The 25,008-nt window shown below is 42.8% G+C and overlaps 1 protein-coding gene across 1 annotated transcript in view; it reads left to right on the top strand.

Moving 5' to 3' along the window:
* LOC107284356 (mitogen-activated protein kinase kinase kinase 3-like) overlaps positions 1-25,008 on the top strand; it is a 73,702-nt gene that overhangs the window by 39,158 nt on the left and 9,536 nt on the right. Inside the window, exons 5-12 of the mRNA XM_029283427.1 lie at positions 2,175-2,286; positions 9,890-10,023; positions 10,246-10,319; positions 11,952-12,019; positions 16,949-17,038; positions 20,239-20,440; positions 21,756-21,766; positions 22,514-22,662. Coding sequence (XP_029139260.1) covers positions 2,175-2,286; positions 9,890-10,023; positions 10,246-10,319; positions 11,952-12,019; positions 16,949-17,038; positions 20,239-20,440; positions 21,756-21,766; positions 22,514-22,662 — 840 coding nt within the window. The remainder of the gene's footprint in view (positions 1-2,174; positions 2,287-9,889; positions 10,024-10,245; positions 10,320-11,951; positions 12,020-16,948; positions 17,039-20,238; positions 20,441-21,755; positions 21,767-22,513; positions 22,663-25,008) is intronic.

The raw sequence follows: 25,008 nt of genomic DNA on the forward strand, positions 1-25,008 counted from the left end.
CCCTCCCTCCCCCCCTCCCTCCCTCCCTTCCTTCCTTCCTTCCTTCTTGTCCCCAATATTCAGTCTTAGTTCCCATTGTTGGAAAGCTCAGTTTTTGATCTCTGCTAGAGCTGGCATTAATTAGATTCACTTAATCAATATGTTACTGCCGGTAACTTAACAGCTGCAGTGATTAATCGCTGTGGCAAAAAAGGGTCGTAAAATGGGGCAAAACTCACTTAAGAATTGTCTTGCTTAGGAACAGAAATTTTGGGCTCCGTCGAGGTCATAAGTCGAGGACCACCGGCATTTCCTCTCCCTTCTACAACTCTGAACTGTGATTGCCCGGTTCCAGGGGCACCCAGTGAGTGCACGGGTTAGCAATTGGCTGCCTTCTTCCCCAACTGTCTCATGAAGGAATGCATCAAGTAAAACCAGAATGCCAGAAGTAGGCAACCTTGGCTCTTTCATGACTCGTGGACTTCAACTCCCAGAATTCCTGAGTCAGCCTGGCTCAGCATGGAAACCTCTCCCTTTCCCCTCAGCATGGCTGGCTCAGGAATTCTGGGAGTTGAAGTCCACGAGTCACAAAAGAGCCAAGGTGGCCTACCCCTCATCTAAATTTAGCCCAAAATTTCTGTTGCTAAGGAAGACATTTCTTAAGTGAGTTTTACCCCATTTTACAACCTTTCTTGCCACCGTTGTTAAAGCGAATCCCTGCAGTTGTTAAGTGAGTCACATGGTTGTAAAGTGAATCTGGCTTCCTGCTTGTCAGAAGGTCGCAAAAGGAGATCACGTGACTCCGGGAGGCAGCAACCGTCGTGAAGAGGAGCCAGTTGCCAAGCAACTGGATTTTAATCACGTGATCATGGGGATGCTGCAACGGTTGTAACTGTGAAAAACGATCGTAAGTCACGTTTTTCAGGGCTGTGGAAACCTTAAACGGTCATTAAACGAACTGTTGTAAGTTGAGGACTGCCTCTGAACCAGCAGTCTCTGAATGGCTATGCTGAAGAAAGTAATCTTCCTGAAACATTTTTTGGAGTTCAAGGTTGCCATAATCCCCGAGCAGTTTGAGCCTAGACAGGAAACAGAGTGAGATGAAATGAGATAAAGTAAAAAGTAATTAATGTTTTATGCTAATTAGCATTCCTTTATTAGCATCCCTTGGATGTGTTTTTAGCATCTGGATACCACTGTGCGTCAATCCCAGCTAGCTCTCATTATTTAATAATAATAATAATAATAATAATAATAATAATAATAATAATAATAATAATAATAATAATAATAATAATAATAATAATAATAATAATAATAATTAATAATAATAATAAAGTTGGAAGGGACCTTGGAAGTCATCTAGTCCAACCCCCTGCTCAGGCAGATTAGAATCAACCCTAACCCTTTTAATGCAGGTAAGTCTTTGACTTACAACCACAATTGGGGATCAGACATTTTAGTTGATAAGCAAGATGGTTGTTAAGCAAGTCACACCCGATTTTATGACTCTTTGGTGAATCGCTGCAGTTGTTCAATGACTCACACAATCATTAAGGGAATCTAGGTCTCAGAAAGGTGATCAGATGGCCTTGGGACACTGCAACGGTCATAAATATGAACCAGTTGCTGAGCGTCAAAATTTGGATCACTTGACTGTGGGGATGCTGCAAAGGACATAACGGTAAAAAACGGTCCTAGGCCCCTTTTTTTCAGTGCCGTCGTAACTTTAAACGGTCACTAAATGAACTGTTGTAAGTCGAGGGGACCTGAGACAGGGGTTACACAGCTTTTCCCTCACTGCCAACTTAAATAGATCACTTATATGATTCTTTCACTGAACACTGGAGCCTCCTGAGATATGGTGGTACCATGAAAAAGCTGTGGTGGCGCAGTGGTTAGAATGCGGTATTGCAGGCTGACTCTGCCCACTGCCAAGAGTTCGACCCTAACCAGTTCAAAGTTGACTTAGCCTTCCATCCTTCCGAGGTCGGTAAAATGAGGACCCAGATTTTTTTGGGGGGGCAACAGGCTGACTCTGTAAAACAGCTTAGAGAGGGCTGTAAAGCACTGTAAAGCGATATATAAGTCTTAAGTGCTCTTCCTAGTGCTAGTGCTATTCCTTGCAACAGTCAGGACAGTTGAGTTGTCAGTTGCTCGGTGGGACCTACCAACAACTTTTATTCTGTTTGTAGCTCCTGCAACCCAACAACACCAAGCAGCATGAGATGAGGATATCTAAATCAATGGGGGATATACTGGGATCGCTGTGCAAAGACACCGAGAGGACACGGAAGCATTCAACAGGTGGGTGTGATGAAGTTGTGCAGTGTACCATGTTCTTCTGAGGAACCCCATTATTGTATCTGAATGGAGGGTGCTCTTCAGCCTAAACTTTCAGCGTTTCTCGACTTGGCAGCTTCAAGCTGAGTGGACATCAGCTTCCAGAATTCCCCAACCAACATGGAGAATTCTGGGAGTTGAAGACCACTCATCTTAAAGTCTCTGAGGTGGAGAAACACTGGCCTAAAGTGCCTACTGGCTAACCATAAGCTCGTCCTCCAGACCAGTGGGAGATCTTTAACCCTGGAAATACCCTATCTGTGTGGTCCTTGGTGTTCTCTCAGCTTGATTGCTTTCCTGTAGACATTTCATGACCCAACTAGGTAGCATCATGAGTGCTGGAAGGGAGTGGGGTTTGCTGAGAAGAGGAGGAGGAGGAGGAGGAGGAGGAGGAGGAGGAGGAGGAAGAAGAGAGACGCAACCTAGAACTAAGGAGAAACTTCCTGACAGTTAGAGCAATTAACCAGTGGAACAACCTGCCTCCAGAAGCAGTGAATGCTCCAACACTGGAAGCTTTTAAGAAGAGACTGGACAGCCATTTGTCTGAAATGGCATAGGGTTTCCTGCCTAAGCAGGGGGCTGGACTAGAAGACCTCTAAGGTCCCTTCCAACATCATCATCATCATCATCATCATCATCATCATCATCATCATTATTATTATTATTATTATTATTATTATTATTATTATTATTATTATTATTATTATTATTATTAGATAGTGGAGGAAGGGGAGAGAGAGGAGGAAGAAGAGGAAAAGGAAGAAGAGGAGGAGGAGGAGGACTGTGGGGTCCTTGGTGCTCTCTGAGCTTGGTGGCTTTTTTTTTTTTTTGCAGACGTTTCATTAGTGAACTAGATATTATCATCCATGCTACAATCCTGAGATACAAATATTCTCTTCTATCAGTAATATCCTGTCTAATATTTTTAGCTTCCACAAAGAATGATGTAGATATCCAAGGCTGTTCCATGTCTAGGATTCCATGTCAGAAGCTTGTGGAGCAAATCTAAGTCCCTGCTACCTAGAGTTGAAACTTTATCTAAGATAAGGCTTCCACCAATAATACCGAAGTTAATCCCTTGAACCCCTAAAGTGATTAGGGGACTGGAGGCTAAAACATATGAAGAATGGTTACAGGAACTGGGTATGTCTAGCCTAATGAAAAGAAGGACTAGGTGTGACATGATAGTACTGTTCCAATATTTGAGGGGCTCCCACAAAGACAAGGGGGTCAAACTATTTTCCAAAACATCAGAAGGTAAGACAAGAAACAATAGTTGGAAGCTAACCAAGGAGAGAAGCAACCCAGAACTTAAGAAATTTCCTAACAGTGAGAGCAATCAACCAATGGAACAGCTTGCCTTCAGAGGTTTTGAGTGCTCCATCACTGAAGGCTTTCAAAACAGATTGGACAACCATTTGTCTGAAAATGATATAGGATCTCCTACTTGAGCAGGGGGTTGGACTAGAAGACCTCCGAGATCCCTTTCAGCTCTTATTACTCTATGTTCTATGTCCCAAACTATAACACACTTGTGCCCTAAGGCAGGGCTTTTCAACCAGTGGTAGGGGTACCACCTGTGGTACATTGGCACCTGGCAGGTGGTACACAACCATCCTAGAAAAGTGGTAGCGGGGGAGGGGAATGAGCTGAACCGGTGGCAGCACCGCACAAGCCTGAGCGAGAGACGGCTGGAGCTGCAGGGCTGTCAGGGCTCAGTGGAAGTGCCAGGATCAGCGCCAGGGTCCAGCTGGAAAGCAGCACTGATCCTGGTGCTTCTGCTGAGCCCTGAAGAAGCACCAATCAGCTGGAAAGCAGCACTGATCCTGGCGCTTCTGCTGAGCCCTGAAGAAGCGCCGATCAGCTGGAATGTTGCAGCATCTCCAGGGTCTTGTGATTTGCATTGAGATGCTTGGCAACTGATTCATATTTATGACGGTCACAGTGTCCCAGGGTCATGTGAAGTGACCAAAACCTGCTGCAACCACCCAGCAGACGGGGAGAATAAAAACCAAACACCCCCCACCCCCGCTGCCAATCCTCAACAGAAATGCTCACAACAATGAAAACCTCAGACAGGAGGAAGAGCGCCCCCGGGTGGGCAGGCAGGTGTCTTGCTCGGCTGTGGCTTGGGGGGCACTTTTTTCAGTGCCATTGTAACTTCGAACAGTCATTAAGCGAACTGTTGTAAGTCGAGGACTACCTGTACTTTATCACTTTTTTCCTTATTTTTTGGGGGGGGGGTCATCAAGTTTTTGACACCTTGCTAGGCGACTGGTGGTACTTGGATGTTGCCATATCCTAAAAGTGGTACAATGGGTGAACAGGTTGAAAAGCCCTGCCCTAAGGCAACATGGCCTCTCCTGGTCTTTTCCACATGTTTTGGGACTGCAGATCTCAGCCTTCCAGGAATGGCAGACCCAGCCAAGGGTAGACAAGTGGATCCATGGCTGATACTTGCGACTTCCACAGTTCCTTGCTATGTTCTAGTGACACTGAAAGGAGTTAAAAACCTCATCTTCTGTAGCTGGCCAGACTGCAAGGGGATTTGTCTAAAACAAGGGCAGGCAATTAATTTTCCCAATTATGAGAAACCGCGACTGTCGTGGAGGACCGAACCAATAGTCCTGTTAAGATGCATAGGCATGCATGTAAGACCATACTTAAATTGGGGGAAAAAAATAGTCATTTCAAGAGAGAAAGGAGGCACAATAACTTAGAACAGCGGTTCTTAACCTGTGGGTCGGGACCCCATTTGGGGTCGATCGACCATTTCACGGGGGTCGCCAAGCAAGGCTGTCTGCCATTTTTTTTCCCCTTTTCCGGCGGGTGCCTTACCTCCCTTGAGCTGGGCCAGCTGGTGGTCGGCCTGCTCCGTCTCTGCCGCTTGCCAGCTACGCCTCGGCCGGCGCAGGGGGCGGAACCACGCATGCGCGGCGCTCCCGGGCAGGGAAAGTCCTCGACTTATGACCGGTTTAGTCCTCGACTTACGACCGGTTTAGTCCTCGACTTACGACCAGTTTAGTCCTCGACTTAACGACCGGTTGGGGGTCACGGCATTAAAAAGGTTGAGAACCACTGACTTAGAAGTTAAAGACACAGAGCTTCTTAGCTGGAAAGCTGACAGCCCAAGTTCAAAGCCTGAGAGCCATATAACAGGGTGAGCTCCCGTTATTTGCCCCAGCTCCTGTCCACCTCGCAGCACGAAAGCATGTAAGTGCGAGTAGATAAATGGGTACCACTTCAGTGCATCTGTGGCATGTACCCTTGCTGGCCACATCATCACAGAAGTGTCTTTGGACAACACTGGTTCCAGAACACTGGTTCTGCCAAGAAACAGAGGTGAGCACTGTCCCCTAGAATCGGTCATGACTGACCGGAAAACCTTCTATTAAAATAAATCAATCCATGCAGGCTGGATAGGGACAACCAAAGATCCATAAAACGCCCAGGTTTGGTCTAAGAAAGGAATTGGAATTGGAATTGGAATTAGAATTAGAATTAGAATTAGAATTAGAATTAGAAAGAATTAGAATTAGAATTAGAATTAGAATTAGAATTAGAATTGAGCTGGAAGGGACCTTGGAGGTCTTCTAGTCCACCCCCACCCCCACCCCCCACCACCCCCCGCTCAAGCAGAAGACCTCTGTATCTTTTCGGACAAGTGGCTGTCCATTCCCTTCTTAAAAACCTCCACAATGATGGAGCACCCATAACTTCTGGAGGCAAGTTGTTCCGACTGATCAATTGTTCTCACTGTCAGGAAATTCTCTTTAGTTCCAGTTTGCTTCTCTCCGTGATTAGTTTCCATCCATTGTTTCTTGCCCTGCCTTCAGGGGCTTTGGAAATTAAGTTGACTCCCCCTCTTCCCAATATCAAATATTGGAATACTGCTATCATGTCACCTCTATACTTTTTTTCTCTAGACTAGACTAGCCAAATGAATGTTAAACAAATATTTAAATGAACACACAAACTCACATTATGTCTATGTCTCTGTCTCTATCTCTATCTCTATCTATCTATCTATCTATCTATCTATCTATCTATCTATCTATCTATCTAATATATATGTATAATCTATATATACATGTACATCTACATATCTACCCCTATCTATCTATCTATCTATCTATCTATCTATCTATCTATCTATCTATCTATCTATCTATCTATCTATCTATCTATACATCTATACATCTATACATCTATACATCTACATATCTATATCTATATATCTATATTTATCTGTCTGTCTCTCCGTCTGTATCTATCTATCTATATTCTATCTATATATCTAATTATATCTATATGTGTGTGTATCTATCTATCTATCTATCTATCTATCTATCTATCTATCTATCTATCTATCTATCTATATTTAAGTTAAATTAATTTTTAAATGTAATTAAATGAATATTTCTCGACCTTGTTACTACAGCGGCCTTAATCCTTTGCTGTGAGATTCCTAGAAGGCTGAAGCATGGATTTTTTTTATTTTATTTTTTTCAAACAATTACTTTTTTTCCCCCTCCTTTATGATGCCATTGAACTTTTGCCCAGGATATTAGGAGGTATTTAGAGAAAGCTGTCTGAAAAACAAAATGTGCTGGTCTGTTGTTCCGTGGAGTTTCTGCAGATGTCATTGTGTGCTCGAACACCATGTGTGTGTTTTGATGCTGTCCTTCGGTTTGCCGGTCAGGCTGATTAGCCGACCAACGACAGTTGGATCTAATATATATCGGTTGCTGGCAGAACACCCAAAAGAGTCTTCTTTTGGAGAAAGAGAGGCAGGACTTGGCAGAAGATCTCCCTCGTTAAGCAGACGGGGGGGGGGGAATATGTGAAAGGAAACAGGGTGTCAAACCCTACAGTGATGGAGGATTGCAACTCTTCGTTCCAACAATGGTTTGGAATGGCCGAAAAAGGTAACTTTACTTCCCCCCACCATCCATCCCAATAAATCAGGTTTTTAATCTTTGGGATTGTAGAGGAAGAAACAGTCCCAAAGTTTTGTGGGCGTTTTCTGGGGGGAAGGAAAATAATCCAGAGCAGAGGCCCCCAACCTTTTGGTCACCAGAAACCGGTACCGTGGAGAGAGGTTTTTCCACGGACCGGAGGGGGCATGGTTTTTTGTGCTATCTGCATCTTGCGGACGGGGCTTTGCTTGTTTGTGCGGACCGGTTGCTGGCATGCTGCGGACTGGCACCAGTCCACAGACCAGGGGTTGGGGACCCCTGATCTAGAGGCAGAATGGGAAAATGAGGAATGTTGATAGGTGCTCAGCTTATTCTAATTTTGAAGGCTGATACAGGTTGTCCTTGACTTATAACGATTCCCTTACTATGTTGGCAGTGAAAAAGGGACTCACGAGCCGATCTTGTGCTTAACAACTATTGCAGCATCTTCATGCTCACACAACCAAAATTTTGGGCACTTGGCAGCTGACATGTGTTTACAAGAGTTGTAGCCTGGTAGGGTTGTGTGTCTGCCTTTTGTGACCTTCCTCGCTGGCCAAGTCAACCCTGGGAAAATGGATTTGCTTCACGGCCGTGGGATTTACTGAACAATCGCAGTGAATTGTTTAACAATTGTGGTTATAAAATTGGATGCCACTCGCTTAACACTGCTTAGCAATGAAATTTCTGATGCCAGCTGTGGTTTCAGGTCGAGAACCACCTGTAATATTTGTGGAAAGGAGGGAAAAAATACAATCCGGAGATAGGAGTTAAATGCTTCAGAAGACCTGTCCATCAAAGGACACCAGATGCTGGATCTAGTATGTATTTTGGGCTGTATGTAGAAGCCAAAGCTGGAGGGAGATGTTCATGATGATTCTAGTTAATGATGATTCCAGATGTTAATGATAATTGTGTGCCACAATCAGTGTTGGGTGTGAGAATCTGTATTTCTAAGCAGAAGAACATCTCAAGGCATTGAAAGGAGCTACAAAGCAGCTATCCCAAGAGAAAGGAGGTAGACTGGGGTGTGTAAAACTCAGAGCATTTCTGAAGGGAAAGGGTTGAGATGCCCCCACCTTTCACAGTATGGGTCCAGCCTTCGATATTTTTTTATTTATTACATTTTTATGCCACCCATCTCCTCTGTAAGGTGACTCTGGGCTGTGACAAGTTCTATATAATGCTGGACTTCAGTTTCTGTCAAAAAATATCTGGGGGTCTTCAGGATAGTCACTTTTGTTCTGGGCCAGAAGGATGGGCATGGTGTCTGTTTAGCAGTTCCAGTAGATGATGGATCAAGGAGAGAAGCAACCTAGAAATTAAGGAGAAATTTCTTGACATTGAGAGCAATTAATCAGTGGAACGATTTGGCTCCAGAAGTTGTGGGTGCTCCACCACTGCAGACTTTCAAGAAGAGACTGGACAAACGTTTGTCTGAAAAGGCATAGGGTCTTCTACTTGAGCAAGGGGTTGGACTAGAAGACCTCCAAGATCCCTTCCAACTCGGTTATTCTGTTCTGTTATTAGTAGTGAGCTCATCCCTCAGTATGTTTTACATGCTTGTTGAAGGTTCCAGATGTTCTCCTTGGCATGGAATATCTCTAAACTAGGTCTTCTGCCTGAAACTGGTACCCTCCACAGGGTTTGGTCATTCTGTATGAAAGCTTCAGGAGGTTATCGCCCAGAACATCTGTAGGATACCAACTGAAGCCAATCATAGCAGGGCAAAGTCCTCTGCTTCCATTGAGGGCAGATTCTTATATCCATCCAACATCATCGTTTGGCATGGCACATGCAAATTGCTGCACTTGAGGTGCAAAGAAGAACTGGAGTGACACGATAGTCTTCCAATATCTGAGGGGCTGCCACAAAGAAGAGGGAGTCAAGCTATTCTCCAAAGCGCCTGAAGGCAGGACAAGAAGCAAAGGGTGGAAATTAATCAAGGAGAGAAGCAACCTGGAACTAAGGAGAAACTTCCTGACAGTTAGAACAATTAACCAGTGGAACCACCTGCCTCCAGAAGCAGTGAATGCTCCAACACTGGAAGTTTTTAAGAAGAAACTGGACAGCCATTTGTCCGAAATGGTGTAGGGTTTCCTGCCTGAGCAGGGGGTTGGACTAGATGACCGAGGTCCCTTCCAACTTTATCATCATCATTATTGACAATTAATCAGACCCTGTAATCCCTTGCATCAGGGTAGAGTTGGGGCGACTTGAATGGAGATTGAGCATTTACCAGTCAGATGCCCTTCCTGCTGCCTATGCAGGGTTTAACAATGAGGACAATTAACCAGTGGAACAAGTTTCCTTCAGAAGTTGTGGGTGCTCCAACACTGGGGATTTTTAAGAAGAGACTGGGCAATCATTTGTGTGAAGTGGTTGAGCAGGGGGTTGGACTAGAAGATCTCCAAAAGCCCCTTCCAACTCTGTTATTCTGTATTCAGTGTTCTGCTTTCTCCTAATTTCTTTTACTTTCCTTCGTGCCCAACATCCCTCGCTCAGAGACTAGGTTTCCAGGCTCGTTCCCTTTTAAAGCCACCCTCTCTTCCCTGTGGTTGGGACCCACAATCTCAATCTCCCCATGATGAGCTCTGCCTGTTTTGCAGGATCTCTGCACACTGGCCGGAGTTCTCCGCCTCCCGGGAGCGTCCCTATAGAGCAGCAGCAGATCGCCCGTCAGGGATCATATACCAGCATCAACAGCGAAGGAGAATTTATCCCCGAAATGATGGATCAAAATGTAAGTTGCCTTGGAAAGCTCAGAAAAGAGACTCAGATCCCAGAGGTCTTTGACTCTGGCAGAAGAAAATATGGGATCAGGCCATCTCCTTAATCTAAGTCCCCTTATGTTATATTCTTGCTTGGCTGGCATAACACGTGCTTAAATGGATGTGCTTGGGGCAATTTCAAACGTATTCCGAAACCCTCTTTCTTATTTCTCTTCTTCTGTTTTCTCTCAAAGTTGTTGGACCCATTTATCAGCCCAAGCAATTCGCTTTCAAGCAGTTGTCAGTCCCTGGACCAATCCATAGACAGGTAAGAACCAGAAAGAAAAAATCTCATTTAATGTATGCTGATTAATGTACATTTAAAGTGACAATAAGGTTATTATTCTTCTATTCTAAGCTAAACTGTTTCCATATCTTTTTTGTTATTCCTTGAGGGCGTCTTCAGAACAACTTTTCGTGGGTGGCCACTAAAGATGGAGGGGTCCTTCTCAGGGGTGGTGTCCTGACTTCTAAAATATCCCCCCTGGAGTGACTCGCCTGACATCTTTACTGTCTGTTTGATTTCTCAAAGAAGGCTTTTTGATTAAATGAATAATTATTAAGTACAAAGAATGAAAAACTACAGGTAGTCCTCGACTTACGATCGCAACTGATCCCCAAATTTCTGTTGCTAGGTTTGTTAAGTGAGTTCTGCCTCATTCTACGACCGTTCTTGCCACGGTTGTTAAGTGAATCACTGCAGTTGTTAGCTTAGTAACACGGTTGTTAAGTGAATCTGGCTTCCCCCATTGACTTTGCTTGTCAGAAGGTCGCAAAAGGGGATCACGTGACACAGCAACGGTCATAAATACAAGCCGGTTGCCAAGCATCCGGATTTGGGTCACATGACCATGAGGATGCAGTAATGGTTGTTTAAGTGTAACAAGCAGTCGTAAGTCGCTCTTTTCAGTGCCATTGGAACTTCAAACGGTCACTAAATGAACTGTTGTAAGTCAAGGACTACCTCTATTAATGTGGAGCTATTGATTTGTAAGGGGCTTTTTTTACTCTCTGGGTGGATGTAGGTCATCAGCTTATGGCAGGGGTAGGCCACTTTGGCTCTTTTATGACTTGTGGACTTCAACTCCCAGAATTCCTGAGCCAGCCATGCTGAGGGGAAAGGGAGAGGTTTCCAAGCTGAGCTATACTGGCTGAGGAATTCTGGGAGTTGAAGTCCACCAGTCATGAGGGGGCCATAGTTCCCCCATGTTGGCTCAGGAATTCTGGGAGTTGAAGTCCACAAGTCATAAAAGAGCCAAGGTTGCCTACCCCTGAGTTACTAGGAAGATGAGGGGACTTCAGCTCCCAGAATTCCTGAGCCAACATGGGGGAATTATGATCCCCTCATGACTTGTGGACTTCCAACTCCCAGAATTCCTGAGCCAGCCTGGCTCAGCTTGGAAACTCTCCCTTTCCCCTCAGCATGGCTGGCTCAGGAATTCTGGGAGTTGAAGTCCACAAGTCATAAAAGGGACAAGGTGGCCTACCCCCAGCCTATGGAGATTCTCAGTCACCCAGATTACAGTTGTCCCAAAGGACTTTATTGGTTTTTTCCTTGAGGACATTTCACTTCTCAACTAAGAACTAAAGAAGCTTCTTGGATGAGAAGCAAAATATTTTGCAAGGAAAACAAAACCCAAGAAATTCCCGTAGCCTTTTAGAAAAAGCACCTTTGGGATTTAAGCCATCCGTAATGCATTTGTTTATTAATGCAAGATGCCTAACATTTTTAAATGGAGAGATAGGCACTGCTCAGTTTAAAATTTATGCAGGAATTTAAAGTGTTATGCATTGCGAAGATTTTTAGCCTGAGTAATGGCGGGTACTAGTGTGCAGATAAAGAATGAGCATTGTTGAAGGCTGAGCATAGCTCGCTAAATCTAATTCGATCTTTGTGCAGCACGCCTTTCAGCAAAACCCCGGCTTCAAGAAGAAAAAGAGAAACCAAGGGCAGCTTGGAGTGTCTGGGTAAGAATGCCGAGTTGTTGGATTGTGTAAATGTTGTACAATATTATTATTATTTTTTTATTAAAAATTTTTATTAATTTTTTCAAATAAAATATGAACAAATAATACAAATATGGTGCATTTCATTAGAAAAACAAGCACATAAAAAGCCTATTCCGAAATAATCGGCGTTTCCCCCCCCCCTGCATCCACACTCCCTCCACCTTCCTACCTACTTCCCTCTTCCTTCCTCCCCCTCTTGACCACTACCTCTCCTCTTTCCACCTTCCCAACTATCCTACACATCCCATCACCTTCTTTTCCACCACCTCGGATGCAGTTTAGGGATACTAGCCGATCATCTCCTCTTCTTAAAAACAAACATTTACATTTCATTTATAAATACACCAAATTTTTATAATTCTACCCCTTCATCCCCTCCCCCCCCCGGACTTCCCAGAACTGAGTACAGGGATAAATACATAACATCCCAAGTCTAAAGTAAGCTATCCATTCATAATACAAACAAAATTTAACATACTTTAACTCTAACATACAATAATAAACTTAAAAATAAAAAATATATATAAATTATATTAGATATATAGAAAATATTAGAAAAAAAAGATATTTATTCAAAAGCTATATGATAATTAATCACTTCATACTTTCTCTTCATATAATCTATCCATCTTCTCCACACCGAAATAAATTTTTCTTGAGATTGATCCTTCAAGTATGCGGAAATTTTTGCCATTTCTGCAAAATATGACACCTTCAATCTCCAATCATCCATAGTCGGTAATACCTCTTTCTTCCAGTTTTGAGCAATCAATAATCTTGCTGCTGTTATACAATACAATGATGTACAATATTATTGCATTACTACAAAATAATGAGTACTGCACAATACCTATTGCATAAGACAATGTTGTTGACTTCAACCAAGATTGATATGCAGATAATCCTTGACTTATGACAACAATCGACAAGTACAGTGTCGTAAGTGTGAGGACTGGTCGTCAGTCACTTTTTTCAGTGCCTTAGTAACTTGGAAGAGTCACTAAATGAATGGTTGTAAGTCGAGGATTGCCTGTAACCAACGTCTCAGCAAAACCTTAGAAGGCTGAGAAAGAGTCAAAATTGCCCCAAAGCAAGAATGTAAAAAAAAAAAAAGTTAAAAAAAAAAAGTTATAGCTGAACTTCAGAAGGATGACCTGCCAAAGCATGAGAAATATGGCAGTCCTCCTCCCACGGGTTCTGTCGGAAACGGGGATCTTCCATGAACCAAACGGTTCAGTTATCTTACATTTTCCGTGCAGAGTTGATTCTCGCTAAACAGCTTGACTTAAACGTCCTTGTCCAGCTGGAGAAATCACTGGAACATTTGTTCAACTTTAATGTTATCATGACTTCTCCTATTAAAAAATGAATACATGGCAAAGGGCCCAAGGATGCTTTAAAAAGAGAAAGAAAGAAAGAGAAAAAGAGAGAGGGGGGAGGAAAGGAAGGAAGGAAGGAAGGAAGGAAGAAAGAAAGAAAGAAAGAAAGAAAGAAAGAAAGAAAGAAAGAAAGAAAGAAAGAAAGAAAGAAAGAGAAAGAAAAAGAGTGAAGGAAGGAGAAGAAAAAGAAAAGAAAAAAGGAAGGAAGGAAGGAAGGGGGAGGGAAGGAAGAGAAAGGAGAGAAAGTGAGAAAGAAAGAGACAGAGAGAAAGAAAAAAGAGTGAAGGAAGGAGAAGAAAAAGAAAAAAGAAAGAAAGAGAAAGAAAGAAAGGGAGGGATAGAGAAAGGGAGGAGGAAAGGAAGGGGTATCTATTCCATGCGGCCGGCCTGGCGTAGTTTTGATTGTGTTTTGGTAGGGGTTTTTATATGGGGTATTTTAGAGCAGGCTTTTTATTTAATATTTATTGTGATTTTTATTATTGCCTGTTCACCGCCCTGAGTCCCGTAAGGGAGATAGGGCGGTATATAAATTTAAATAATAATAATAATAATAATAATAATAATAATAATAATAATAATAATAATAATAATAATAATAATAATAATGGAAGGAAAAGGAAGAAAAAGGAAAGAAAGAGAGAGAGAGAGAGAAAGAAAGAAAGAAAGAAAGAAAGAGAGTGAAGAAAGGAGAAGAAAGAGAAAAGAAAAAAGGAAGGAAGGAAGGGGGAGGGAAGGAAGAGAAAGGAAAGAAAGTGAGAAAAAAAAGAGAAAAAAGAGTGAAGGAAGGAGAAGAAAAAAAGAAAGAAAGAAAGAAAGAAAAAGAGTGAAGGAGAAAAGAAAAAAGAGAAGAAAAAAGAAAGAGAAAAGAAAAAAGGAAGAAAAAAGGAAGGAAGGAAGGAAGGAAGGAAGGGGGATAGAGAAAGGAGAGGGAAGGAAGAGAAAGGAAAGAAAGTAAAAAAGAAAGAAAAAAGAAAAAGAGTGAAGGAAGGAGAAGAAAAAGAAAGAGAAAAAAGAAAGAAAGAAAGAAAGAAAGAAAGAAAGAAAGAAAGAAAGAAAGAAAGAAAGAAAGAAAGAAAAAAAGAAAGAAAGAAAGAAAAAGTGTTTGACTTGAAGTGATGTTGTGTTGGACTAAATGTTTGAAGCTGATTTCAGATTTAGGTTGTGGGGCTTGGGGAATTTTTAATACGCCTCCAGGGTGCAGAGTTCAAGTTCTTAATTAAGCTTTCATTTGCCTGAGCCCCAAATGTCCGGCTCACTCTACAGCCCCTGTTTCCTTTCGCATTCATTACGGTCTGCGTCAACATCTTCTGCTTCAAGAACAGCACATTAAGGAGAAACAGCTGACCTGTCTTAGGAGAAGACAATCAAGCGATGTGGAGAAGGATTTATAATAACTGGCCTTAAACAGGGCTGTTCTAAGGCAGCAAAAGAAAACAAAATGAAACTTAAGCCTTTTGTAATAGTTCTTCTGGCTGCAATATTTGCTTTCTGAAACATATTCCTTTATCTTCTTTTTGTTTTGTAAAAATATTGTATTCAGCAAGTAGGGCTTTCTCAGTTTTCTTAGTCACGTGTCTTATCTTGGAGAAGATGCTAAAACAGTGGTGGCGAACCTATGGCACGGGTGCCAGAGGCGGCACTCAGAGCCCTCTCTGTGGGCACGCGCACTGTCGCCCCAGTGCTAGCCTTCAGCTGGGTTTTATAAAACCTTTTCGCTTTTAGGCCTCTGCCACCATGTACAAAAAAAAAAAGGTTCAATCAATCAGTCAATTTCAACTTCTCGCGGGGAAAAAAAAAGATCTTGCAAAGTTGGAATTGATTGATTGAACTTTTTAGTCCCACCCAGTCTGCCGTTATCACTGCAGCCACGCCTACCCAATGGGCCACACCCACCCGATTGGCCACACTCACCCGGCACCCGACGATGCATAAGTAGGTTTTGGGTTGTAGTTTGGGCACTCGGTCTCTAAAAGGTTTGCCATCACTGTGCTAAGAGATTCATTTTGCAGATATAGCCAATAGGAAAATAAGAGCCATTTTGATCTAGTGCAGTGGTGGCGAACCTATGGCACGCGTGCCAGAGGCGGCACTCAGGCCCCTCTCTGTGGGCATGTGCACCGCCGCTGCCAGCAGCTTGCACAGGTCCATTAGGCCGCTGCCGCCACCCGGAGCAGCAGCTCCACCCAGCATAAAGGAGGCAGTGGTTGGCCACTGTCATGTACTTATGACGGTTGCAGCGTTCCAGGATCACGTGGTTTCCAGCTGGCTTCCGACAAGCAAAGTCAATGGGAGAAGCCAGATTCGTTTAACGACTGCCTGATTCACGGAAGAACTGCAGTGATTCGCTTAACAGCTCCGGCGAAAAGGGCGTAAACTGGGCAAAACTCACTTAACCACTTCCTAGCTAAGCAACGGATATTTTGGGCTGTCATGTATACTATCTCTATACATTACAGACACAAATTCTGTATGTAATGTATACATTTCAAATAAACCTAGGCTGCAGGGATGAAATGAGTATGCTGGAATAATTTAAAAAAAAACTCCTTTAATGCTTTTCTTTATAGGTAAAAATAATAGGAGGGACTCTGCTGTAAAAGAACACCTGTTATTTAATTTTTTCTCTGTTAACTTTTTTTTTAAACAAATTTTATTGGTTTTTTATTTCTTAGAACAAAGTACTCGAGACACACCGTGGTGCTGGGGCAATCAAACATCCAACAATAAAGCCATATATAAATAACTCAAATCAATGCATTAAATATTCCCTCTCTATTTCCCTCAAATAGCATAATATATTTAAAATAATCCATTTCTAAATTAAATTTCTATAAATTCTAAACCTGTTTTTAAGCTTTATAAATTTACAGTTAGCATAGTCAAATTTAACCTTAAATAAACACATTATCACTTCAGGTATCCTTTCCAGATATATTCTAGTTCTGATCTCTTAAATCCTTAATTTTATCACAAATCTTGTTTATTTCTTCTTCCATTACACACTATGTATCCTGATTAAAATAAAATATTAGTCTACCCTATACATATATAATCCATCAATCAATCAATCTCTTTAACCTAGCAAAGTAATATCAAACCTTAAATCATTTCAGGCTGTTAGGCAAAATTCAAATTTTATCCAAGTAATTATCATGCCTAAAAACACCCATATTATCACACAAAAACATCATCTTACTAATTTAACATGTTCAATTAATTATTGAATCAATCCAGATCTAAAAGATTTTCTTCATTCCATTACATAGTAGTTTTCATACAAATAAACCTACCGGTATTATTCTAAAAGTACATTCTTGGTCTATGTAAGATATATATTCTAGTAATCACCCATTTTTCTCTTACTTCCAACTCTAAATCTTAAGTTAACTTTTAACTGGGATTAGAATCTGGAGGGGGGGCTCCTGACATCTTGAATTTCATTGCTGGTGGGAGTCTAGCAGGCCAAAACTTTTCCACCTTTCTTACCTTGTTCCTCTTTCTTGGACAGATTTCAATGTCCCATTTTGTGACCGAGGGAAAGGCGGCACCTTTCCGAGGCAGTATCATCTCTCTCAGAGTCGCAAGGATTACAATGATGGTAAGTCTGCTCCAACGAGGATGTATTTGTTTTTGAATGGTAACGTATGAAAGCAGGGAGTGCTCAAAAAAGGCAGTAGGGTCGATGTGAAAGGTGTAATGGACAATCGTCCTGTAGGTCAGATGGAAAGAAAAGAAAAGAAAGAGGGAGAGGGAGAGAAAGAGAAAGAAAGAAGGAGGGAAGAAGGAAGGGAAGGAGGGAGGGGAGAGAAAAAGAAAGGAAGGAAGGAAGGGAAGGAAAGAAGGGAGAAAGAAAGAAAGAAAGAAAGAAAGAAAGAAAGAAAGAAAGAAAGAAAGAAAGAAAGAAAGAAAGAAAGAAAGAAAGAAGAAAAAACAAGAGGAAAGGAAGGATAGAGAAAAGAAACAAAGAAGGAGAGAAAGAGAAAGAAAGAAAAGAAGGAAGGAAGGAAAGAAAGAAAGAAAGGAAGAAAGGAAGAAAGGAAGGAGGGGAAGGAAGGAAGGGAGAAAGAAAGAAAAAAAAAGACAAGAGGAAAGGAAGGATAGAGAAAAGAAACAAAGAAGGAGAGAAAGAGAAAGAAAGAAGGAAGGAAGGAAGGAAGGAAGGAAGGAAGGAAGGAAGGAAGGAAGGAAGGAAGGGGGGAAAAGAGAAGGAAGGAAGAAAAGAAATTTAGGCCAAAACAATTTTGGTCTCATCATGGTGGCTAACATCACCTTGACTTTTTTTATCATTCCCTGCAGACACTTTGGGAAGAACTTAGTTAATCAGTGTAGGAACATCCTATAACATTACTAATTTCTCAGTGCTTAATGAACAACGTGCTGTCTGGGTTAATTTGTTTAGTAATATCGATTAAGTTCTTACTCTCTATGGCGTTTTTCCAGCCATTGATAGAATAAGTTCCATGTTTGAAAATAATCTGTATCTTCTTTTTCTTTAATTCTCAGTGTAACCATGTTACTAACTTGACAACTGCAGTGATGCACTTAACAACTGTGGCAAGAAAGGTCGTAAAAATGGGACAACTGTCTTGCTTAGCAACTAAAATGTTGAGTCCAGTTGTGGTTCCAGGTTAAGTACTGCCTGTTACTCCATATGAGCTCCAATTAAGGAACTCATAATTGGTTCCATCAATTCAGTGTGTTGGGAAATTGTGACTCCAGAAGTTGTGGATGCTCCAAGAAGAGATTGGACAACCATTTGTCTGAAATGGGTAGTTAGGCTTTCCCTGCCTGAGCAGGAGGTTGGACTAGAGGACCTCCAAGGTCCCTTCCAACTCTGTTATTCTGTTAAGGTAAAGAAGCTGAAGAAGACCACAGCTTCCTGTGTCCATCTTCCTTTAAAGAGTCTTTTCTATAACCAACATAAAATTGGCCCTGTCAAAGGAACAAATTGTATATCTGTTTCTTAGAGTAGCAGTTTCCACATTTAGAGCTGTGTTGGCTGAAAATTATAAAACTGGCCTAACTTATGTGAAGAACAAATTTTGGAATATCAAGTACCGGTATCTAAATATGATAGAGGGATAGAAATAGAGAGCCTGTTTGGTCTAGTCCAGGGGTAGGCAACCTTGGCTTTTTTATGACTTGTGGACTTTAACTCCCAGAATTCCTGAGCCAACATGGCTCAGCTTGGAAACCTCTCCCTTTTTCCTCAGCATGGCTGGCTCAGGAATTCTGGGAGTTCAAGTCCACGAGTCATAAAAGAGCCAAGGTTGCCTACCCCTGGCCTAGTGGTTAAATCACAGGCTAGAAAGGAAGGGACCTTGAGTTCAAGTCTTGCCTTAGCCAGGAAAGACAACTGGGTTTTATCTTGGGCCAGACACTGTTCTGTCAGCCCATCCTACCTCACAGGGTTGTTATCAGGTGGATAAATAGAAGACGGAAATGTTGATAGATGTTCATTGCCTTGAGTTATTCGTAAAAATGATAAAGGTGGGAAACAAACAAACAAGCATAAAAGGCAGAAAGAAGAAAACCAGGATCTGTTTTTTATTATCCCAAAATTCAGGACCTGGAACAGTGATCTCAAGTGATCGGGAAGCAGTATCTTCCACCAACTTCAGTTCATTCCTTGATCCTTGTTGAATATTACAAAAATGTTCTAGTTAGTAGAAAAGAGAGCCTGGAAGGGGAGATACTTCCTTAGAGAGATAGTGGCCTTCACTTCATGGGATACCTTCAGGAGAGATTAAATAAATTTTGGGGTATTATTTTCATCGGGATTCCCACACTGCTTTCATTGGGATCCTTGCTTGTTCTCTTCTACGAATCACGGGATTATTTAATTTAAGGAATTAAGATAGAAGAACCAATCTAGGTGACTGATAAAATTGGGCTGGACAATTTTGCAGAAGCAAAAGACTCCAGTCGAGTGGTTCTCAACCTTTTTAATGCCGCAACCCCCAACCGGTCGTAAGTCGAGGACTAAACCGGTCGTAAGTCGAGGACTAAACCGGTCGTAAGTCAAGGACTTTCCCTGCCCGGGAGCGCCACACATGCGTGGTTCCGCCCCCTGCGCTGGCCGAGGCGTAGCTGGCAAGCGGCAGAGACAGAGCAGGCCGACCACCAGCTGGCCCAGCCCAAGGGAGGTAAGGCACCCGCCGGAAAAGGGGAAAAAAATGGCGGACAGCCTTGCTTGGCGACCCCTGTGAAATGGTCAATCGACCCCAAATGGGGTCGCGACCCATAGGTTGAGAACCACTGCTCCAGTCCGTCTTAAAAAATAAGCTATATTCAGTCCGCGCACACATGGAGGGACACTGCACATCAATGTAAGAAACTTAGGAGAAGCTCAGCTGATGTACAAGTAGTCCTTGACTTACAACAATTCATTTAGTGACCGTTCAAAGTTACAACAGCACTGAAAAAAGTGACTTATCACAGTATCCCCGTGGCCATGTGATCAAAATTCAAATGCTTGGCAACTGGCTCATATTTATGACAGTGGCAGTGACCTGGGTCATATAACCCCTTTTTGTGACCTTCAGACAAGCAAAGTCAATGAGGAAGCCGGATTCACTGAACAACTGTGTTACTAATTTAACAACTGCAGTGATTCACATAACAGCTGAGGCAAGAAAGGTCGTATAACGGGGCAAAATCACTTAACAAATGTCTCACTTAACAACAGAAATCTTGAGCTCCATTGAAGTCATAAGTCGAGGACTACCTGTATACCAGGTAAAGAAGCCCTTGTGTGGTTTCATTTTTTTTTCTGTTCTGTCTTTATTGCTTTCGAAGGCCGGAGAACGTTCCCCAGAAGTTACGCTCCTCCAGAGAACCTGTTTCAGCTTCTGCCTTCCAGCCGAACCAAGAGCTACAACGGAGACAACAAGCTGATCACTTTGCGGTACGAGGAACGAGGGAACAACAAGTGGTGGCACAATTGTGACAAGATCTTTCAAGGCTTTAGCTCTTCTTCTCCCAAGACCAGGAACAGTAAGTGGCTTCACTTCAGTGGGCGTCTGATGGGGATGTGTTTCTGGTTGGGAATCCTCTCCATTGGCCATCTTCAATGCCCTTTTGGAACCCTTGGGCCTTCACTCAGAGAAGGAACATCAAGGTTGGCTGATAATGTAGACGTTGTGAGGAATTGATGGCCTTAGAGCAGGGGTGTCAAACTCAATTTCATTGAGGGCCGCATCAGCATTGCGGTTGCCCTTGGGGGGCAGGGGTGTGTGGCCAGGGTGGGTGCGGCCTACTGGGTGGGTGTGGAGGAGTGGGTGTGGCCTACTGGGTGGGCATGGCCAGCTCTACATCGTTCGCGTCAAGGGTGCCTGTGGGGGCCTGGGCAGAAGTGGGACAGATCTGAGGGTCTCTGGCAGAAGGGGGTGGGACCGGGGCAAGCGCCAAGGCATGGTCCATTTCTTCATTCCTCACAAAGGGTGACACCTCCCCAGCACGCACCCAGGGGGCGAGGCTGACGCAGCAGGGGCTGCTTCCTCGCTGTTTCTAGATGGCCTTGTGGAGCTAAGACTGAATGCGTTTCAGCATAATTATGGCCACCACAAAATTGTACATTGGCTCCCGGCCGGCCTGGGCCAGGGCCAAGGCAGCGGGGGCCGTTCCCTCACTGTTTCCAGGATGGATTCACAGGCCACATGAAACCACTTTGCGGGCCGCATCCGGCCCCCGGCCTTGTGTTTGACATGTCTGCCTTAGAGGATGCTATTTGCATTGGGAAGGAAACACCCTTGAATGGTGAGGAATCCCTCACTCGTTTGCCATTTTCAGAGACAAGGTGAGGATCTCCAGGACAGCCCAAGAGCAGATCTACCCTCCGCTACCAGAACAGGGTTTCTAACACTGACCCAAAAAGCCCTGAGGAAATTCCCAGTTAATATGTCAGTTGGACATCTTCCATTGTTGATCTGGCAAATTTAAAAGAAAAACTGAATGGCTGAGAGTCTGTGGAGATCCCCAGTCATCCAGGTCGTGGTTGTCCCAAAGGTGATTTTTTTCATGAGGCCACTGGACTTTGTTGTTTTTCTTTGAAGACGTTTCACTCCTCCTCCCAGAAGCTTCTTCAGCTCTAACTGGATTCCATTCCCCACCATCCAGTCAGAGCTGAAGAAGCTTCTGGGAGGAGAAGCGAAACGTCTTCAAAGAGAAAAAATAAAGTCCAGTGGCCTCGTGAAAAAAGCACCTTTGAGTGGTTGAAAGCTTCACCATCTCCCTAATGTTCATGCAAGACTTTTCGGGAGTTACCCAGGGCTACCTCAACGTTCCTCCACATTTTTGGACCCGTGTGGAACAAGGGTACCAACGGGTGAGAATATGTATAGCTCAGGGATGAACTGTGGAGTCTTTGGTGCTTCTCCGGGGAACCCACAAATCCTGTAATAGAAAAGAAATCAAGCTGAATAAATTGCAGATTGATCCGGACATCCGATCCATCTTTAAATGCCAGCCCGCATTTTAGAAGCATTTTAGCAACTACACAGGCTAGAAACCAGAAGTACTAAGTGACATTCAGATTTTGACGAAATCACTAAAGATTGTCCTTGACTTAACAACAGTTCGGTTAGTGACCATTCAAACTTACAGCAGCACTGAAAAATGTGACTTATGACTGCTTTTCACAGTGACGACCTTTGCAGCACCCTCCATGGTCCCGTGATCAAAATTCAGGCAGCTGGTTCGTATTTATGACCGTTGCCGTGTCCCTAGGTCAGGTGATCCCCTTTTGCGACCTTCTGACAAGCAAAGTCAATGGGGAAGCCGGATTCACTTAACAACCGGGTGACTAACTTATCAACGGCAGTGATTCACTTAACAACGGTGGCAAGAAAGGTCGTAAAACGGGGCAAAACTCAAATGTCTCACTTAACGACAGAAATTTTGGGCTCGGTTGTGGTCGTATGTAGAGGACTGCCTGTAGATTCCACCTAGGTGGAAAAAAATGGTTTTTCCCAGCGTTGTGAGGGATCCTTGCCTACTTAGAGATGTGGATGTTTCAGGACTAGAGTTCTGAGGAGGTTGTTGACAGGATCTTATTCTGTCTGCCTTCTTTTAGCACTGCAGGCCCCAGTGAACTGGAGGCTTGGGAAGCTCTTGGGCCGAGGAGCGTTTGGAGAAGTCTACCTTTGCTATGATGTGGACATTGGACGGGAGCTGTCCGTGAAGCAGGTGCCGTTTGACCCCGACAGCCAAGAGACCAGCAAGGTGAGTGTTTGGTTAGAAGAGAAGAGAATGTTCTTTCTTTGGCCAGGTGAGATTGGATGTAGACAAGGGGTTTGTCTCCTGGTGCAGAAGGTCTCAGTGTACATGCAAACCAACGGGTGATACGATTCCTAAAATACAATCATCACAAATCATAAGATGCAACACAGTGATAGATTAAGACCATCTGTTTCTCTTTCTCTCTCTCCTTTCCTGTCTGTCTGTCTTTCTTCCTCCCTCCCTACCTACCTCTCTCTCTCTCTCTTTCTCTCTCCTCTGTCTACCTATTGATCGATCATCTACAGGTATCTCTATTTATTTCTAAACTTATCTATCTATTTCTGCCTCTTTCTCTATCTCTCCATCTACCTATCTATCTATCTCTATCTCTCCCTATCTCTCTCTCTTTCTGCCTGCCTGCCTACCTCCTATCTATCTGTCTGTCTGTCTTTCTGTCTGCCTGCATGCCTGCCTGTCTGTCTGTCTCTCTCTACCTACCTACTTACCTACTTCTATATCTATCTGTCTCTCTCTCTCTCAACTACCTACTTATCTATCTATCTATCTGTCTGTCTACTTAACTATCTCTATCTCTATCATCTATCTACCTATCTCGCTTTGTCTCTCTCTCTCTCTACCTACCTACCTACCTACATCTCTCTCTCTATATATATATATATGTCTGTCTATCTATCTATCTATCTATCTATCTATCTATCTATCTATCTATCTATCTATCTATCTATCTATCTATCTATCTATCTCTGTCTCTCTGTCTCTACCTACCTACTTACCTACCTCTATATCTGTCTCTCTCTCTCTACCTACCTACCTACTTACCTATCTGTCTGTCTATCTACTTAACTATCTCTCTATCTCTATCCTATCTGCCTATCTCTCTCTGTCTCTCTCTACCTACCTACTTATCTACCTCTATGTCTGTGTCTGTCTGTCTGTCTGTCTATCTATCTATCTATCTATCTATCTATCTATCTATCTATCTATCTATCTATCTATCTATCTATCTATCTATCTATCTATCTATCGTTCTATCGTTCTATCGTTCTATCGTTCTATCGTTCTATCTATCGTTCTATCTATCGTTCTATCTCTCAGATGTTATTACCCAAAAGGATGCCAGCAATTCAATATCAAGCAATGCAGTGGTGTCATTGTGCATCACAATAACCACAAATGGCTTAATGGGCCATTTTATGCGGAGGGAGGAACAGATCCCTCTCACCCACCCAGGCCAGTAAATTCAGGTCTCCTCCTTCTCAGCCTAGATGGGCTCTCTGCTGGTTTAGAAAACCCCCACCGTTCTAGTTATAATCTTGGCAGTTCCACTGGATTAAGGAAAGCTGTTACACAGCTCTTCCGTTTCAATTCCTGTCGTTTTTTTGGATTCAGACAGGAAATGTTACTGGCCAAATATTGGTTAGAAGCGGAGTCACTTTCCTGGAAAAGCCCTCAGTTCTGCGTGGTGCTCACTTAAAGCTGTAGTAACATCTTGTTTGGGACATTGGCTTGCTTGAATTGCAAAGGAAGAAACAGTTAAGCAAGGTAGTTGCAAAGTAAGTCTTGCCCCATTTTACAACCATCCTTGCCACAGTTGTTAAGTGAATCATTGCAGTTATTAAAGTTAGTAACACAGCTGTTAAGTGAATTTTTAGAGGATGAATTTGGCTCCCTGATTGATTTTGCTTGTCAGAAAGTCGCAAAAGGGGATCATGTGACCCCAGGACACTGCAACGGTCATAAGTACGAGTCAGTTGCCAGGTGTCTGAATTTTGATCACGTAACCATGAGGGGGTGCTGCAAAAGTCACTTATTTCAATGCCGTTGTAACTTTGAACTGTCCCTAGATGAATGATTGTACTTGCAAAAAACGCCATCCTTTTAAATATGCCTTTAAATTTTAATTTCTGGGTTTTATTACCCTGAAAAGAAGATGAAAGAATATATGTGCTACGTTTATATATTTTTTGTTATATTTATTGTGAGGAAATAGAAAATAGATAGAAACCCATGGGAGTCCATATCATTTATAAGCAATGACCATACAAAGTAACTCGGTGGCTTAAGGCACAGACACAGGAGTGAATTAATGTTGAGGGAATTGTTTGACCATTTGTGGTAAGTAATTAATTTAGTAAATAAATAGTTGGAAATGTTCAGCTGAGTCATCTTGAACTTGCCAATTCTTTTCTATTTTTCACGGGAATTAAAAAAAAAAGGAATTTGGAAGTCTGCGTTGGTTCCCTGTTGAAATTCATCAAGTTGTGAAGGGATCTCTCTCTCTCTCTCTCTCTCTCTCTCTCTCTCTCTCTCTCTCTCTCTCTCTCTCTC

The sequence above is a fragment of the Protobothrops mucrosquamatus genome, unplaced genomic scaffold (assembly GCF_001527695.2).
Source record: "Protobothrops mucrosquamatus isolate PMUCROS unplaced genomic scaffold, P.Mucros_1.0 scaffold81, whole genome shotgun sequence".
Classification (NCBI taxonomy): Eukaryota; Metazoa; Chordata; class Lepidosauria; order Squamata; family Viperidae; genus Protobothrops; species Protobothrops mucrosquamatus.